At 40.3% G+C, this 19,573-nt stretch overlaps 1 protein-coding gene across 1 annotated transcript; it reads right to left on the bottom strand.

The window, feature by feature from the left end:
* Positions 1–1,778: 1,778 nt before the first annotated feature.
* On the bottom strand, positions 1,779–2,024 carry LOC122479715 (protein PET117 homolog, mitochondrial-like). Its single transcript, XM_043573446.1, has one exon. It carries the CDS (start codon positions 2,022–2,024, stop codon positions 1,779–1,781), a length of 246 nt encoding a protein of 81 aa, XP_043429381.1.
* Between the last annotated feature and the right edge of the window lie 17,549 nt (positions 2,025–19,573).

Here is a 19,573-nt window from a genome sequence, read left to right as displayed (position 1 = left end):
TTCAGAGGGATTCTATGAAGAGGAAACAAGTCAATACACATAAAAGACCTAGTGGACTATCTGACCCCTGGCAAGTATTTGATCAATGTTAACTATTATTACTATTGCTGTTAATCAAGTTGTCCTGGATTCAAGTCATGAATCTGCCATTTTCTTGTGCACGTTACTAAAAACCTTTGATCCTCAGTTTCATCATGTGGAAAATGGTTGCTGGGTAATGTTAGAGATGGTAAGTATGAAAATTACCTGTTAAACTACTAAATAGTAAGAATGCTAAATACTACTAGTTGCCTGTCAATATCTATTCCCCATTCCTCTTCTTCCTTCCTGTTGGGATTTCACTTTGTTCAAGATGGTGATATGTCCTGTTAAAATTATTCCCTTTCCTAACTCCCTTGCAGCTAGAGGATGACAAAGTTCTGGCCATGTAATATAAATGGATTTCCCTGAAGAGAACTTTATATCTTGAATAAAAAGGCAAAACCTTATTTTGTAAAAGCTCTCTCCTCCCCTATTGATTGCATGCCTGGAGGTGCTGCAGCCATATTGAAAATGGGGGGACCAGGACCACAAACTAATGATGGATGACAGAGCAGAAAGATAGACTTAAGGTCATTTATTGCATCATTAAGGCCTTGTACCAGCTTTAGATTGCCCAACTCCAGGTGTATTATATAAGGAGAAAAAAAAAACTTTGTGGTGTAAGACAATATTTCTTGGGTTTTATTTTATGTGCAGTCAAACAATCAAATGGGGACATAGCTTTTTGCCATGTGGAAATCATATTAATAATCATTACCACCACCACCATCATCATCATCATCTCTATCAATGACAGGGCCCCAGGATATCTAATCTGTGTTCTGTTTTTACGAGCAGAGCAAAGGGTTCGACCATGGTCCTAGGGAAGAAACTTAGTCTACAGGAAGCATTGATCAGTAGTTCCTCCAGGGAACTGAAGACCTTGGAGGGAACTGGAGAAATTCTTTTCTTTTCTTTTCTTTTTTTTTTTTGAGAGGTTGACAATAGTTTTTATTAGCACAAATGTGTCTATGCTTTATATAAATCTCTCATTAACCAACTAAACTAACCATAAAAATAATAATTATCTTTTTATTTAGGTCCATTTTACATTCATGTTTTGTTCACAGGTTATAAGAACAAACCTTCACATAGGAACTGACAAATCAAGGGAATTAAGAAGCTCCTTACTGGCCGGTATCCATTTTTGGCACTTGTCACAGAAGTAGGACAGCTGCTCCTCCATCCAAGACATATCTCCTTCATCACTGTTGAGGGAATCCCCACTCTGATCATGAGATAAGTCCACTGATACCTTGTCTTCTGATTCAACTATCAGGGCAGTCTCCCCCTCCACCTCTCCCTCTTCCAGCCCTTCTGAGGTAGATGTTCTCGTGGCTTTATCATCGTGACGGCTTTTCAAACTACTTAGGTGGATATTACTATCCATACCTTCCTCTCTTAGGCTCTCAAGCACTTTTCACGAACAATCCTAAACTCTGGATACCAGGCTTAAAGGGGCTTCTACCAAGATCACACAGACAGACACTCTTCAGAGGAGTGACCACTTCTTTACCGAGATAGAAGGGACTTCTAAAGCAATTGTTTAGAATATATGATCCAGTGTCATTGTCTTTGGTCAAGTTTGAAAGGGCAGTAACCACGAAAAGGTTGAATACCACACAAAGCTATTCTCCATCCACACTCACACACTCACACTTGACAATGTCCCATCAGTATTTGACATCCATTTCAAGTCATGTTTTTTGAGATCCTTTTGCCACTGTCATCTTCTCTGTTTCTGCTTCAAGTTGCTCAGTCAAAACAATCTGTTCTCCCAAGAGACTTATGTTTTCTTTTTTCCAATTTTGCCTCTCGATGTCTCTGATCACTCCACTGTGAAGCCTCTGCAGGTCCTGCCGCTGCTTCAGATGCACCCGGGCCACGGTGGCCGCCATCAGCACCACCGATAGGCCTAGCACCACCTTCGGGCTCCTAGACATCCCCGCACCAGCCACCGTGACCTCCCACTACCCGCCTGGGGCCCCAGGGCCACAGCTGAATGCTACTCAGAGGCTGCCAGAACTGGAGAAATCCTAACTGCTTCCGGGACTTGGGGCAAGGACCAGACAATTGTCAGATCAACCTATAGAATCCTGAGGAGACTGCTAACATGCACTGAATCCCACTGAATCTCTCTGAGTCTATAGTCTGGAGATCTATGAGTTTATTACCCGCTAATTGCCTACATACTCTTGGGTGACATTACAAATATCTGGGATGGAGGTAAAGAGGAACCAATGTTAGGTGAAGGGTAATATTGCAAAAGTTATTTTGTGGATAATGGTAACCACCAATAATTAGAGATGAATGAGGAGTAACTACCTTCCACACAACCTCTTCACCAGTTTATGTTGAAAGTAATCTCTGACCAAAGTTGGCCACACATAAAGATGCATATTAAACATTTATTAAAATTTTTTTAACGTTTATTTTTGAGACAGAGAGAGACAGAGCATGAATGGGGGAGGGTCAGAGAGAGGGAGACACAGAATCTGAAACAGGCTCCAGGCTCTGAGCTGTCAACACAGAGCCCAACGAGGGGCTCGAACTCATGGACCGCGAGATCATGACCTGAGCCGAAGTCGGCTGCTTAACCGACTGAGCCACCGAGGCGCCCCCTTAAACATTTATTAAGAAGCAGGCACAAAACGCTTATGTAACATATAAGCTGGTAGTTTGCTATAGTAGATATCAGACTACCGGTGGACTGAGGACTGAGTCAATGGCTAGACAAATTTTTTCTAGAAAACACCTCTGGAGGCTAGTTAGAAGACTAGTTGATTAGAAGACTGGTTGATGACTCCTAGGGAGTGAATTTTCGGTTAGGGCAAATGTCGACCCTTACAATGTAGCTTAATCTAATTGACATATACATATACTTCCTATAAAGTATAGTAGGGGGTTTAAATTATAGACCCCCTATTAAGGAGCCCATGTAGTTAATAAATAGCAAAATTAGAACTAGATCTTGTGTCCTCTGACCCCCAAACTTGAAAGTTTTATCACTATAGTATTTCAACATGGCAATAATCCTACCAACAGTCCAAACTTGTTGCCTTAAGAGGTAACCTTCTCAGGGATACTTGGGTGGCTCAGTCAGTTAAGTGTCTGGCTCTTGATTTCAGCTCAGATCATGATCTCACGGTCCTGAGATCAAGCCCTGTGTCAGGCTCTGCACTGAGTGTGGAGCCTGCTTGGGACTCTCTCTTTCCCTCTCTCTTTGCCCCTCCCCCACTCATTCTCTCTCTCTCTCTCTCTCTCTCTCTCTCAAAATTAATAAACATTAAAAAAGAGGTAATCTCTAAATCAACCAATTAATATCAAAAGATTCCCCACTTAAAGTGAAAATAAGAAATTTAGTTGCTGATATTAATCCTGGAACAACATGTAAATGGGTATGGCAGGATTACGAAACAGAGCATAAAATTATGAAAGTTTGGACTTATAATGAAGAGTCAAATGTAAAGTAACAAATAGCTCGTTATTAGAAAATTAAGAGAAGACATGATAAATGTTGAATGAGAACTTCAAAGCAAACCTCGTTTCCTAAAATCTCGCTTCGATTTTGACCCTGCAATGTTTGTATTTTGCATGGCCTACTCTGATTTTATAAGCCTTTATGTTCATCTTTTTGATCATTTCTTTTGCTGTTAGTAAGCATCCACTTCACGATTTTGAATCTATTTTTTATACAGGAAAATTATTTATGGAAAAACAAAGATTTTGCACGTGTGATCTCTGGTTTGTAGTGGTATTTCTTATACTTTCAAAGAAGCTAAGACAGATTCTGCTATGGAAATTCAGTGGTCATCCAAAGAAATAAAGAGCATCTACACTTATGATTCCTGGGCTACTTCAGAAGTCTAGGCTCACTGTTCCACTCACACAGAGAAGAAGCCTTCTGATTCCTACCCTTGCTTTCTGGCTTTATGTAAATGTGTTTACTGTTCTTTGGCTGCTCTTCTGAAGGAAAACTGTTCTCAACTGTGCTCTTTTGTTTACTCAATTGTTGTAGAAGTGAAGACTGGAGATTGCCAATACAACAGATCGAGAAGATCTCATTTTATGGGAGAGTGTGTTTCAGTAAGAACGAACACTGATTGAAGCCAAAATTATGATGAAATTGTTAGATGTCTTGAGGGAGTGATGAGGGATGAGTAGAATTAATTTCCACCTAGATATATTGGTACTCCCCCCCCCAAAAACAATGGTACATTGATAATTCACACTTTATCTTTGAAACAACGATAGTTTTTTAACCTCCTTCTTAGAAATGACAACATAAAAGCTCTTATAAAAGGCTTAGTTAGACGCTAAATGTTAAGTCAGTTCTTAATGATAACCCACTGAAGTCTTTACTGCTTGATCTTCTGGGAATTAAAAACCACTGGGCCTTCCTTGAAACTCTCCACTGGGAATAACATATGGTTCCTATATTCTGTGTAATTAAACTTCCTGGAAAGGAGGAGGCTGGGAAAGTGTAGATCACAGAGTCTGATAGATTAGATTAAACAAAATAACAAAAACAAAAACAACTAATACATAAATGGGTTAAATAGTTAAGTGGTGATCCATCTGAGTATTAGCCCTTCCTCTATTAAACCTGGTATCAAAGGATGAATGCCATGATAAGAAGTTCAAAAGCACCCTCAGCTTGAAACAGCTTTGGAAAAACCAAGCTGGTTTAACTGATATAATTATTGTGGATTCATTGAAGTCTGAACAGCAAAGTATTTAAAGCACTGTCAGGAAACATTAAATCTCCCTCCTGAGACTAGGATTGAAAAAAGGTAGGACAGCTCATTTTTTACATGAAAGCAGGATTGGACCTGATTAGTATTTGAAATATTTCTTTCCCAATTTTGGGCAGCATTAGATTTTGGCTAGTGAAATATAAATGAACATCAATTGTACATGACAACTGCTGATCCAAACCACTTAAAATTCCCCGAATGTCCTTTTCTCTCTTAGACTGGCTGCCAGAGCCTCATCATCAAAGCCAGCAGAGCCGACTAAAGGCGGCTCTGTGGTGGGGGCCTTCCTAAGCTGTGAAGGGTTAGAAAGATAGCTGTTTGTTTTGTGCGGACATGAATCGCTATCAGGGCCATTACAACAGTTTAAGCTAGGTCACACAACTCCAAGTCAGTCTGAATTTTGCTCCGAGTCCAGGGAGCTCAGAGACTGGTTGCTTTTTGTTTCAGTGGAAATCAAATCCGCTTGGTCACAACTTCCTCCTGCTTCCGGATGTGACCGAAGAGTTGAAGAGAAGCATGTAAGCACTATATACCATGTTAAAGCCACAATAATACAGATTTTGCCTGGTAAATATGTTTGCTCATGATGTGGAAACTGGAGGAAGATAAAGATATTAGCTATCCTTCGGTTGTCCTTGGAGGAAAATTTAATCATAGTTAGTCCTTGGCCATCATAATGGGTTCATGGAAGCAACTTTCCAGGCCAAAATAAATAGCTCATTATACAAAAATGAAGTCAAGAGATAAGGTTGATTTGGCTCTTTGGAATCGAGGTCCTTATCTTTCCATTAGTCTGGTTTAAAAATATGGTAACCGGGTTCACCAAAGACTCCAAGCTCTCTCCAACACTCTCCTCCCCCCATTCAGATTCCATTTCAAGATCTTATCTAAAAGATCTATTAGAGCAAAGAGCCCACTAATTAAGCAACTAACCCCAAGACTATGCTGTTAGCCTGGGGGGACTTGTTTTATTCCATTAATTTGAGAGCTGCTACTTTATCTCCAGTGGTAATTGTGTGTTCAGTCTCTCTCTACCCACTTCTGTGGGAGGAAATACCACAATTTACTCTAATTTGAACTCAATTTTATACCAGAGTTTAAGACCAGTTAGCCCCACGTTTTTCTTTGTTAGTGATTCTTGAAGAAGCATCCTCTATTGTGTTTCGGAAGACTGCTCTGTCTTCATCTGTTACCCATGCAAATGTTCTGTGTTTAGCTAACACTGTAGCTGATAGAACCAAATGCTTAGCCGATTTTGGATTGATTCTGCTCTCCACAGCCCAGTTTGCTCTTTGCTATATGAATTGAGCACGAAAGGTCACAGTGAATCAATCCTGGCCTGGGTTTGCAAAAATGTGAATAGAAGGTAGTCAGTCATGGTAGCTCCCTTTTGTGAGAAGGTTATTAAAGTTCACTGGAAAACAATTTCCCCAATCTCACATTTATAATTGAATACTGCTGTTGTGAGGTTTCAATGAGATGAAGTATGTGAAAGTGCTTTGTAAACTCTGTAAAATAAAAAGTCTGAAAGAAGAGCTGCATAGCTGTTAACTGTGGTTCATGCTGAAGAATAGGATTATGGGGGAAATGTCACTGTCTCATTTATATACTTCTCTAATGTTCGAATCCCTAATGTTGAAAGCTATAAACGTGTATAACTTACAGAACCAGCGAACTCTATAAATCTCGTCTTTTTAGACGGTTTCCACAAAGAATGTAAAAAGTCCATCTTTTGCCATTAAAATTCACCGGGTCCTGGGTTTCAACTAACTTAAACAGGGGTAATCATCAACAGTTTTTTGAATATCACATATGTAGTCAAGAATAGGAAAAATGAGGCTAGAAGTTTCTCAAATCATAACATATCCTGTAGGTATAATTTGAAAATTGCTTTTTAGGAATTTTTAAATATTTTATTTTTCTTTGAGCTGTGGGTAAAAACAACACAACCATGAATATTCAGGGGAAGGTATTTATGAATGGAACATGAGGCCATTACAGGTCACCAAGTAAATTGTCCTGCGTGTGATTCCGTGTAAATAAGATGTGGACAAATACTGAAACTGAAACCTTACGCTCAAGGGAGCCTAAGGGGGTCCCTTTGTGAAGGAGGCAAATACCCCACCTTTCATCTCTTCTTTAAGAAGTCACCGCTCTGCTGTTCCATCTTCTTCAGTATTCTCATTCTGGGCTCCAGATACCCAGGCCTTCTTTGTACTTCAGAATTAGAAGATCCAGGTTCCAAATCTAGCTGTGCCATTTATTGCTAAGGCTGGGTGCATGATTTAAGCTTCTTGAGCCTCCTGTGTTGAATTGAGGTTGGTAAGGACCAAATGAGATTGGTACCAAAAGCAACCCAGATAGTGCATATCCACGAACAAATGTTAAGATGGAATTTTATTTATTTACTTTCCATACTACCTTGTCCTTGTCAACATTTATGCAACTGAAGTTCCACCGCCTCAGGACCTTGTTTTCAGTAGTTAATCTAATAAAGTAAACTCTCCTCAAGTGTTAGGAGGTGCTAATGAGTGAACTTAGTACCCTTCTCAGGTAATATATTTACATTTGGAAGGAACTAAAAGGAGCTTTTCCTATTTACGCATGGGAAGGGGAGGTGGTGAGAAATGTGTCTGCTGCTCAGTGCCTTCCCCATGTGCCAGACACTTTGATGGGAGCTCCATATTCATGGCTTTTAAAATCCACGCATCAAACCTATGAGGTGTGTATGCATACAAGATTTCATAACAAGCACTGGCTATGTGTAAGTGGATCAATTCATTAGGGAAAATTTAAGGTTATAATGTGATCACAGCAGGAACAGGCATCATGATTTGAAACTCGCATCTTAGGAAAAGAGCTGTTGCTTGCAGTTCAACTGCATTATTTAGTGCTCCGTTTATCTTAATGACGATGGGTAATCAGGATTATAAGGATGTGTATGCAACCCAAGGCTGATGATAGTTCTGGAGGGGATAAGAAAAGGAAAGGACTTTCTCTCTCTCTCTCTCTCTCTCTCTCTCTCTCAGTAAAAAATCAAAAAAGAAATAATACAGTGATACAATGAACCTCCCCACATAGCAGATCCAATATAGATTCAGTGTTTATTCAGATTTCCTTCACTTGTTTCGTCCAGCTCTTCCTTTCTATTCTGAAATATATTAAAGCAAATTAATGACTTTGCGTTATTTCAGCATGACAAACAGTGATGAAACATGATAATTTTTCTGTAAAGAAGAACTTTCCTTCATTGAACATGGCTGATTATTCTGAAATATAGTTCATATAGGAAAATTAGTCTCAATGCTTAATTTTTTCCCTTTAATTGCCAATTGTCAGGGTGAAGTATTACATACCAATCACCTCCAATGATGACTAAGGAGGTTTTGTTTGTGTGCGTTTGTGTGGTTTTTTTTTGTTTTTTGTTTTGTTTTGCTTTGCTTTGATTGTCCCTTCTTTGTTTGAGTGCCATAATGGACTCACGAGTTTTTTGTATATTCAGTGTTGTAGAAGATGTTGTGAGTGCCCTTCTTATATTCTTCAACACTCACCATTCCTGGAAATGAAGATGGCAAGCATCTGAGAGTTTTATCTCAGCTTACGCACGGGGCAGGTGGGAAGTGCCAGAGAACCGACATGCTAGGAGTACCTCTCAGTGGTATAGGAGGACAAGTCTGAGGTGTGTTCCACACTGTTTCCCAGGAGTCCCAGCAGAATTGAGCCCTCATTGCCCTCCAGGATAATCTGCTTATTAACATACCTTGCATTGTCTTTTAACTCTTTCCTGTCTTGCTTTCCCACTCTGTGATCCCTCCCCCCTAAAATCATCTCTCTTGAGGCATATGCACTCAAATCCTTGCATCTGCTTCTGGGGCCACGCAGCCTAAGAAAGTTGCTACCAAGAGTAGCCAGAGGGAACAGACATTCAGAATGGGATAGTGATGGGATAGGTATGATAACGCCATTACTGAAAAGTAGGGCAATGATTATCTTTAGCATGGCATATCATAGATTTCATTATATTCACCTAATCATTAGATTTCTCCTATAATGGTTTGAGAGGGAGAATGTGTGGATGGAACGAGGTGTACTGCTTCTGCAATAGCTCTAATACTTGAAAGATATGGAGCATGGGAAATTATGAAGATTGGGAAATTAGTTGGCTGTTGTTAACATCCACAGGAAGAAAGACAACAAAAGAGGTCAACAACATATCAACTCAAGATGGCAGCTAAACTCATGGTGAGCATAACATAACCTATCAACTTGTTGAATCGCTATGCTGTGCACCTGAAACTAATGTAACTTTGTGTCAACTATATTTCAACAACAACAAAAATCTATCAACCCAGGGCGTAGTATGAAAACCAGGATGCTTCAGTACAGTGTTTAGAGATCCTCATCTCCTATTTTCAGAAGGCTATACTAATAAACCCAAGACTTAAATGTAAGAGTAGTGGAACTTCAAAGAGGCCGGATTCACAGCTCAAGTATCTCCTACACTAAAATCAAGTCCCTGATACCTAGGATGAGAATTTCTGAGTGGATGTGCTTGTGCACTGTCAACCCCCAGAATCCTCTGATCCCTGGACCAGCAGGGGTGACACTCTCCCCTTGGCTAGAAGAGCAATCTTCTAATATTTCTGAAGATTATACAAAATCCTTACTGAGATGGATGACCTCAAGTTGTATTTGCCTCCCTAAGATCTCTGCCCCTTCCCAATTTCCTTCATTGCTTCTATACCTGTATTGTTCAACCCACTAGCCACTGTCCACAGGCAACTATAAATCAATTAAAATGAAATAAAATCAATAATTCTTTTTTAGCTGCACTAGCCATATTTCAAATACTCAATAACTACATGTGGCTAGTGGCCACCATGTTGTACAGTGAAGATTATATATTTCTATCATCAGAGGAAGGTCTGTTGGACAGAACTTATCTAGAACAGGAATTGGCAAAGTGTTTTTTAAAGGGTTAGATAATAAATATTTTAGGATTTTGAGGACATATGGCTCCTGTTTCTACTATTCAACCCTGCCACCATAGCATGAAAGCAGCCATAGACAATAGACAAATAAATGAGTGTGATTGAGTTCCTTAATTTTACAACAGTGTTAGATGTCCAGCCCATGGGTCCTAGTTTGTCAGCCCCTAGTCTATAATAAAACCTAGGGTTAGGTCTTAGTGTAGTACAAGTAGGAAGCACTGTCCATGCAATGGAAAGAAAAAGAATTGTTCACCAAAGGGCTTGTATATACTAACATGTTTCACAACATGTCTGAGAATGTAACTTGAGGTTGCTCACAGAGGATGAATATAAGTTTTGATAGGGAATAGTATATTGATATGAGTGCTGGCAAGACTTAGCATTCTGGCAAGGACTTCTGGAGCCAAGCCTACTATACTGCAGGAAATGCAACGTAACTCTCAAGCCTCCCATTTTCTGGAGGCCTCTAGTAAATGAAGTAGAGATGCCAGAACTGTCTTGGCAGAGTATGAAGGAAGGGGTCAAAAGAATCAGAGATGTGAACATGTTTGAATGAATTTATTGCATAATATAAAAAGAAAAAGACCCCAGGTGTCCGTGATTTTTCAGAGGGCCCAGAAGCTATTCCTTAACTAAAGCAATAAGGAAAGAGAGAACTAATGGCGATTATCATTTGTGGGCCAGGGGTGGAATGGAAGGTTGTTATAGACCAGGGCTACTTAGCATCAATGGGGATGATGAGCTTCTGGCATACTAGAGGCCAAGTGGCAGCATTTAACCATCAGAAGCAAGGTGAATGTAATTTCTATAATGGGGGTACAGATGGAATGACAATGAGGAGCCCATGACCCACAGGAATTCGTGAAGATGTCAAATAGACCATGGTATTCCTAGGGGCAGGAAAGTTGACCCGATGATGATGGTGTTGCTTGACATATACAACCAAAAAAATCAGTAGTGGGAGAGCAGAAAGCTGATGTCAAGCACTGTGTTGGAAAATCACAATTCCTTATACTGTTCTCAGAACCAGAGTCAATTGAAGGGGAAGCTATTTCCTTTGGAGGAAATGTGCTGTGATGTCACAAGAAGTATGTGCAGTAGCTATTTTCCCAATCCATCTCCAAAGCACTTAGGGTCCTTTGTCAGATAATCATACAGTTGGTGAAAGCAGATCTTTCAAGGGCTGTTGGGTACTGGATCATAGGTGATACTGATAAAGGGAATCAAAATGGCTGTAGAGCTTATGGAAGCTATATGATAAATGGAGTCCTGTCCCATCAATATAATGGTTCTGTAGACCACCCTACAATGATTTTCTCAGCCCTAAATGCATCGTTAGAATGTGTTTACTTAGAACAGAACCCTCACATTTATTACTTGATCATAGACTTATAATTGGGGAAGTTAGTGGAAGTATGGTGGATAGAATAATGGCCCTTCAAAGATGTCCATGTCCTATTCTTGGAACCTATATGTTAGGTTACATGGAAAAGGGTAATTAGGTTGCAAATGGAACTAAGGCTGCTGATCAGAGGACCTTGAGCTGGGGAGATTATTCTGGATTATTTGGGAGTCACAGTGTAATCACAAGAGTCCTTATAAATGGAAGAGGTAGACAGAAGAGGAAGTCAGAGGCAGAGAGAAATTTGATGATGCTATGATGCTGGTTTGGAAAGTGGAAGAAGGGATTGCAAGCCAGTGTATGCAGGAAGCTTCTAGAAACTGGAAAAGTCAAGGAAACAGTCTTCTCTGGATGTTTTAGAATGAACATAGTTCTTTCAATATCTTGATTTTATCTCAGTGAGACCTGTTTTGGACTTTGGACTTTCAGAACTATAAGATAGTAAGGTTTTGTTGTTTTAAGCATTAAATTTGTGGTAATTCATTATAGCAGCAATAGAAAACAAATATAGGAAGCTGTTAAGTCTGCACCACTATTCTCCACCCCTGCAAGGAATTAAAATTAGAGCAATAACACATCCTGGATGAATGGCAGAGATGAGTGCCACTCTCAAAGACAAACAGCATGCTAAGGTGGTACATACTATTCTCTTTTAATTCCTTGTACAGTCCCTGAAAAAGCAGATGGATCGGGGCGCCTGGGTGGCGCAGTCGGTTAAGCGTCCGACTTCAGCCAGGTCACGATCTCACGGTCTGTGAGTTTGAGCCCCGCGTCAGGCTCTGGGCTGATGGCTCAGAGCCTGGAGCCTGCTTCCGATTCTGTGTCTCCCTCTCTCTCTGCCCCTCCCCCGTTCATGCTCTCTCTCTCTCTCTCTGTCCCAAAAATAAATAAAAAGTTGAAAGAAAAAATTTTAAAAAGCAGATGGATCATGGCAGAGGATGGTGAACTACCATAAATTCAAACAAGTGGGAGCCCCAATTGCAGCTGCTATGCTGAATATGGCATCTTTACTTAAAAAGATAAAAATAGCCTCTGGCACCTGATATGCAGCTACCGATCTGGTGATTGTGTTCTTTTCAACCTCCATCAGGAAGGAGGATCAAAAGAAGTTCAAATTCACCTGGGGATGAGAGCAGTACAGAGTCATTTACAGTTATGCCCTAGGGGTATGATACCCTCCAAGTCTTGATAGTCTTGATATTCCAAAGCACAGGACGTTGATCCAACATATTAATGATATCGTGTTAACCAGACCTGTTGAGCAGGAAATAGCAAGTACTCTGATTGCTTTAAAACAGATTTGCACAACAAGATGAGAGAGATATCTTATGAAGATTCAAAGACCTCTCACACTGGTGATGTTTCTAGGGGTCTAGTGTTTGAAGTGTACAAAGACACTCCCTCCAATATAAAAGATAAGTTATTGCACTTACGCCTCCTACCATGAAAAAAGAGATACATTTTAGAATTATTTCCTTGTTTTAATTTTTTCATATAGAAAAAATATAAATCTTAAATGTACAACTTGATCTTATATATATATATGTGTGTACATATATGTGTACATATGTATGTATACATATATATATATATGTAGAGAGAGAGAGAGCGCAAGAGAGCGAGCATGAGAGAGAGCAAGCATGAGAGAGACAGAGAGGTATTTTTAAAAAAAATTTTTTTAACGTTTATTTATTTTTGAGACAGAGAGAGACAGAGCATGAACGGGGGAGGGTCAGAGAGAGAGGGGGACACAGAATCCGAAACAGGCTCCAGGCTCTGAGCTGTCAGCACGGAGCCTGATGCGGGGCTCAAACTCACAGACTGTGAGATCATGACCTGAGCCGAAGTCGGATGCTCAACTGACTGAGTCACCCAGGCGCCCCTACAGAGAGGTATCTTAAGTACTCATGACTCAGATCAAGATATGGCCCAAATCAAGAATATTCCTATTGTCCCAGAATGTTTTCTTTTTCCATAATATATATATAAAAATTTTAAATGTTTATTTATTTTTGAGAGAGAGAGGGAGAGACAGAGCACGAGGGGGGGAGGGGAGGAGCAGAGAGAGACGGAGATAGAGAATCTGAAGCAGACTCCAGGCTCTGAGTTGTCAGCACAGAACCTGACTCTGGGCTCAAACTCACAAGCTCTGAGATCATGACCTGAGCAGAAGTCAGACGCTTAACCAACTGAGCCACCCAGGAGCCCCTCTTTTGCCAGTTCCAGTCAATACTCCCCTCAGAGGTAATGATTATTTTGACTTCTATCACCATAGATTAACTTGGCCTCTTTGTGACTTCATTTAAATGGAATCATAGTGTATATACTTTCGTGTTTGGCTTATTCTGCTTAACAGGTTGCCTTTGAAATTTAACTGTGTTGCTTTATGTTTCAGTAATTGGTTCTTTTTTCTTGTGGCCTAGTACTTCATTGTATGGATACACCAAAACATGCTTATCTATTCTTTTGTTGATGAATGTTTACGTTGTTTCCACTTTGGGTATATTATGAATGAAGCTTTTATGAACATTAAGACTTCTTGGATAAGTCTTTTTGTGGATATGTACCCTCATTTATTTTGGGCATATAACTAAAAATAAAATTGTTATACAAGGAGAGTATATTTTTAACTCTCTTAAAAACTGTCAAAATTTTTCCAACGTGGTTGTACCACTTTATATCTCCACTAACAACATATGAGAGTTCCAGTTGCTCTACATCCTTGTCCACACTTGGTTTTGGCAGTCTTTTAAAAATTTCAGCCATTCTTGTGTTTGTGGAATAGCATCACACTGTAGTTCTAATTTTCAGTTCCCTCCTGTTGATGATGTTGGCTATCTTTTCACAATATTACTGGCCACCCAGATATCTTCTTTTGCAAAGTGGCTCGTAAGTGTTTTGTCTACTGTTTTTGTTGGATATTTGTCTTTTTCTTATTGATTTATAGTTCTTTATATATTCTTGATATGAATCCTTTGTTAAATAAATGCACTGCAAGTATTTTCTTATAGCCTTGGGCTGCCATTTTTTACTTTCTTCAATACTTCTTTTGATTAGAAGTTTTTAGTTTTGATGAAGTCCAATTATTATTTTTCTTATACTTAGTGCTTTTTGAATTCTGTATAAGAAATCTTCCTTCACCCTAACTAAGGTCACAATGCTATTTTCATGTTTTCTTCTAGAAACTTTCAACCTTAAGCCCTCCCACTTAGGTCTATTATCCATCCCAAGTTAATGTATATGTGTAATGTGAGCTAGCAGCAAGGTTCACTTTGTCTGCATAGAGATAGAAAGTTAATACAGCATCACTTATCGAAAAGATCTTTCTTTTCTCATTGAAAGGCACTGGGATCATTACTAAAAATCAAATAATTGAATACATGTGGGTCCACTTCTGAACTTCCTATTCTGTTCCATTGATTTATTTATCTATTTATATCCAAACACTACATTCTCTTAATCACATAGCTTGCTTTATAAGAAATCTTAAAATCTGACAATGTATAGACCCTTCAATCTTCAAGATTGTTGTGACCATTCTAAGTCCTTTGCATTTTTAGATAAATTTTAAAATCAGCTTGTCAGTGTACATAAGTAAATCTCACTAGGATTTTGATAACACTGGCTAGGACCTCAAATCCAATGTTGAATAATAGTGGTGATAGTGAAAATTATTGCATTGTTTCCAATTTTATCATATTTATTATGCAGAGTATTTTCCATTGCCCTAAACATCCTCTGTGTTCTATTTATTCCCCCTTCTCCCTGCAAACCTCTTCATTGATCTTTTTTATTGAATCCATGGTTTTTCTTTTTCCAAGATATTTAGTTGGAATTATATAGTATGTAGTCTTTTCCAGGTTGCTTCTTTCACTTAGTAATATGCATGTAATGTTTTTCCATGTGTTTTTATAGCTTGAGAGCTCATTTCTTTTTAGCACTGAATAATATTCCATTGTCTGGATATACCACAGTTTATGTATCTATTTACATACTGGGGACATCTTGATGGCATACAAGTTTGGGTAATAATGAATAAAGATGGTATAAACATCTAGAGGTTTTTATAGGTACATAAGTTTGCCACTAATTTGGGTAAATACCAAGAAACACCAATACCCACAATTTGGGTAAATACCAAGTTGCTAGATAGTATGGTAAGAGTATGTTAAGTTTTGTAAGAAACCACCAAAGCGTCTTCCAAAGTGACTGTGCCATTTTGCTTTCCCAGCAGTAATGAGTGAGAGTTCCTGTTGCTCCACATCCCCATCAGCATTTGGTGTTGTCGGTATTTTAGATTTTGGCCATTGTAATAGGTATGTAGTAGTATTTCGTTGTTCTAATTTTTGTGAGGAATGTATAGATTCATTTGTTTTTACATGTTCATGACCAGTTGCACCAGTATCATATGTTGAAAAGAAGTCTAGGCATTGGCTTGTAGATTGGGTTTCTTTGTAGGCAGCACTCTATCCCTTGTAATCTCCAGACCCAGTTTTTTGTTTGTTTGTATTTTTTTGCTTTTTAGCTTGGAGTTCCCCTACCTGCCAGCTGAAAACTTTATGCAGCTTTTGACCAAAGAGCTATCCTCTGTCACCTTAACAGTAATTAACCCTTTGAGTCCCAGCTGCTTAGAAATAAAGCAGCACCAAGATCATTATGCCAAGGGTTCAGGACAGCTGGCACATACCTGGTAGAATGTGTTAGCATAAGGTAAAGGGAGAAAATACAGTGGCTTTATGATTTGTAGATTGAAAAATTGAACCTCCCCCCACCCCCCGCCATGTACCTCTGCCGCAAAGATGACGGGGGCTAAGAATAAATAACCAACATAGAAAACAATAAACAGTGGAGAAATATAGGATCGAAAAACACATTGCCAGTTCTAGGTTTTCCAAAAGTTACTTTGGGATAGTCCTTCTTGGGGATGCTCAGAAGGGGCTCACATACTTCCAAGTAATGGTGTGAGCCTCAGGTCCCTCTTATAATGACATGTGAAGAGCTCCAGACTTCCAGTGAGTAGAGGCAGCAGAGCAGAGGGGTAGGCAGGGGGAGGTGAAGGTGTAGGTGGGGAATGGGCTCTGCATCTGGACTGCCTGTGTCTGAACGCTGGTTCCACTGCCTACTGGGACACATCTGTAACTTCTTTGTGCCTGAGTTTTCCCATGTACTTATCGAGGACACAATAGTATATCAGGCTGTAGTATGGGTTACATGAAATAACTGGTATAAAGTTCCCAACACACAGAGTTCAGTAAATGTCAGGTGATGGTGATGTTATTATCATTTTCTTTCTTATGCCAACATTCCAAGCACTGAGTTGGCTCAAAAAAAAAAAAAATGTTGGGGATTTGGATGTACCTACTTTAGATCCCAGGATTGGATAGCTTATTCTGCCCCAGCTGTTATTTCTTCCCACCCCACGCAAGCCATTTCTGGCCTATTTCCTCTCAGATCCCTCTATTTTGCAGGGGGACTAACCTCTGAGGCTGGTGCCCCAGGCTCCCGTGTCTGTTAACTCCCATTTCAGTTAGTGAGAGTCACTGGAAAAAGATTGGAGGGTGGGAGGAAGCCAAGTCAGGGTATTCCCCCCTCCCCATCAACCTCAGGGGGTGTCTCTGGAAGTTTCTCAGTCTCTTCTTTGGCTCCAGTTCCTGTGGCACAAACCAAAATTGCTCCAAACTCCGCGGGGCTCTGTAAGTCTGCCTTCCCATTGCTCTTCTACTCTAACCTGCTAGTGTCTTCCTATTCTGGCTTATCTCTGGGTTGATTGTTAGTTTTGTTTTGTTTTTTTTTTTTTTTTTTTTTTTTTTAGCATTTATTCTTGATAGAGAGAGACAGAACGTGAGTGGGGGAGGGGCAGAGAAAGAGGGAGACACAGAATCCGAAACAGGCTCCAGGCTCCGAACTGACAGCACAGAGCCTGATGCGGGGCTCGAACGCACGGGCCGTGAGATCGTGACCTGAGCTGAAGTCGGATGCCCAACCGACTGAGCCACCCAGGGGCCCCTGATTTTTAGTTTTTCCATTATCTGTGCAACCAATCACTTCAAGTAAATTCCCTCTTTTAAAAAACAGAGTGGTTTCTGTTTTCTGGGTTTGATTCTAACCAATAACCTCCACATTCCTGTCCCAGTCATCCTAGCGCTATCTGTGGCCTGTTTGAAGTAAAGGGACATCACCTGTAGTTGTGGCTTTAAGAAGTGGACACTGGATGACCCCACCTCCCTCCACCTCTGAAAATTCTCAAAAAGTTCTTAGGGGTGGGAAGTCCCTCCGCTACACACAAAGGCTGTTAGATAGCAGTATTCCCCAGCCCGAGCTGTGTGGGATGATTCCCCAACAGTCCCAAACACTGCTGCTCTCTATATGACAGCAAAGAAATGTTTTGGCAGAAGCCAGTCTGGGCATCAAAATGCTGAGGCCCATATGTTCCTGCTAACTTCCTGCCAACATGTTGTTGTTTGACTTAGGAAGAGTATAACTTTCTAATCCAGAACAAAAAGGGAACTCTAACCCATCAATACATTTTAAGCTGAAAAATAAGAGAACAAAAATGAGTTAAAAAAAAATATAACAGAAACGATCAACGGGAGTAATTGGACCTGAGGGATTAGGGAGGCAAAATCTAGGAAATGTGAAAAAGTCTAGAGGTTCCTACTGTCTGCCTCATTGTGGACTTTTAAAGTTTGGGGCTCTCCCATGCACAGTGAGGGACTAACTTCTAAAATGAAATTGGAAACAATGAAACCTTTTCATGTAACTGGATCTTTCCACTTCTATTCAGCCAATCCTTGCTCACCTGGTTTCCCTGATGTTTGGATTCTAGACTCCACCCCAGAGTAGATGCTTGCTTCTGCCCCTCTGGCTTTTGTGATTCCCCAATCCACCACCCACCCACCCCCACTTCCTCTCTTTCTCCATTTCAGGTTTACCGCTCTGCTTTCAATCTTGCTTGCTACCTTGATTAATGCCACCTCTTTAGCTTCAGTAACAAGTTCCCACCACTCCTCAAGAATTCTCCCAGCTTGGCAGGCCTGAGCCCTCGAATACCTTCCTGCCAAAGAAGGAAATCTGGCACTGATATAGAACAAGAAGGAGAACAGTGACCAAATCTAGTACAGAGAGATAAAACAACATAGACTCGAAAGTAAGCAAACTTTCCAATGTATTATTTTTTCATTCCTTGTCAAAAATCATAATTTGTATATTTTAAGTACATTTAAGAGTTAGCCATAATAGGGGCACCTGGGTGGCTTAGTTGGTTACTTAGCCCACTTCAGCTCAGGTCATGATCTCGTGGTTCATGAGTTTGAGCCCCGTGACTGGCTCTGGGCTGATAGTTCAGAGCCTGGAGCCTGCTTCAGAGTCTGTGTCTCCCTCTCTCTCTCCCTCTGCCTCTCCCCCGCTCATGCTCTGTCTCTGTCTCTGTCTCTTTCTCTCTCTCTCAAAAATAAATAAACATTAAAAAAAAAAAGAGTTAGCCATAATAATAAAAAAAAAAGGAGAGTAAGAGAGAGAAATGCTGGAAAGGAATTGTGGCTACCTGGCCCAGTGATTCAGAGATCCCAAGGAAAACTTGTTTTATTTTTAAGCTTGTTTGTTTCTTTGTTTGTTTGTTTAGAGAGGAAGAGAAAGAGAGTGTGAGCAGGGCGGGGCAGAGAGAGAAGAGAGAGAGAGAGAATCCCAAACAGGCTCTGTGCTGTTAGCACGGAGCCCAACATGGGGCTCATCCCACAAACTGTGAGATCGTGACCTGAGCTGAAATCAAGAGTCTGATGCTTAACCAACTGAGCCACCCAGGTGCCCCAGGAAAACTGTTTTAAACAGGCTCCATACTATTGGTGTCCTGCCCATAGCTGCAGGCCTACACCAGAAGTTACCTGCAGATAGTTCCCAGATATGCCAAGAGTGTCTTGCCTCTCTGTGTCTGTGGGAGTTTTGTCATTGGAGGAGCATGCTTATTTATGCACAAAGTGGAGAGAGTAACACCCCAGGAATGGACTTCAATCACTGAGAGAGGAGTTGATGGATAAACACTCAGGTTCTTTAAATCTTGAAGAGACAGTTACAAAGTATATTCTACAGAATGTCCTAAAAGTCCCCAGGCAACTCCCAGTTGCCCACTATGGTAACCTAGTCATTAACATATACCTTATTGCCTTTACTTTCTTCTGTCTCCGTTCCCCAGTCCCTTACCATGTTTCTTGGAATAACCTCTCAAGTCAACTATTTGCACTGAAATCCTTGTTCCAAGTACTTTTCAAGGGGGGAACCTAATCTGGAGACAATATCATCCCCTCTGGGGACTGTCCCCATGGGGACTGCCCATGGAGCTGTTCTTC

The sequence above is a fragment of the Prionailurus bengalensis genome, chromosome C1 (genome assembly GCF_016509475.1).
Source record: "Prionailurus bengalensis isolate Pbe53 chromosome C1, Fcat_Pben_1.1_paternal_pri, whole genome shotgun sequence".
In the NCBI taxonomy this organism is placed as follows: domain Eukaryota; kingdom Metazoa; phylum Chordata; class Mammalia; order Carnivora; family Felidae; genus Prionailurus; species Prionailurus bengalensis.
Note: the sequence above shows the minus strand (reverse complement) of the source record. Positions and strands in the feature narration are given on the sequence as shown.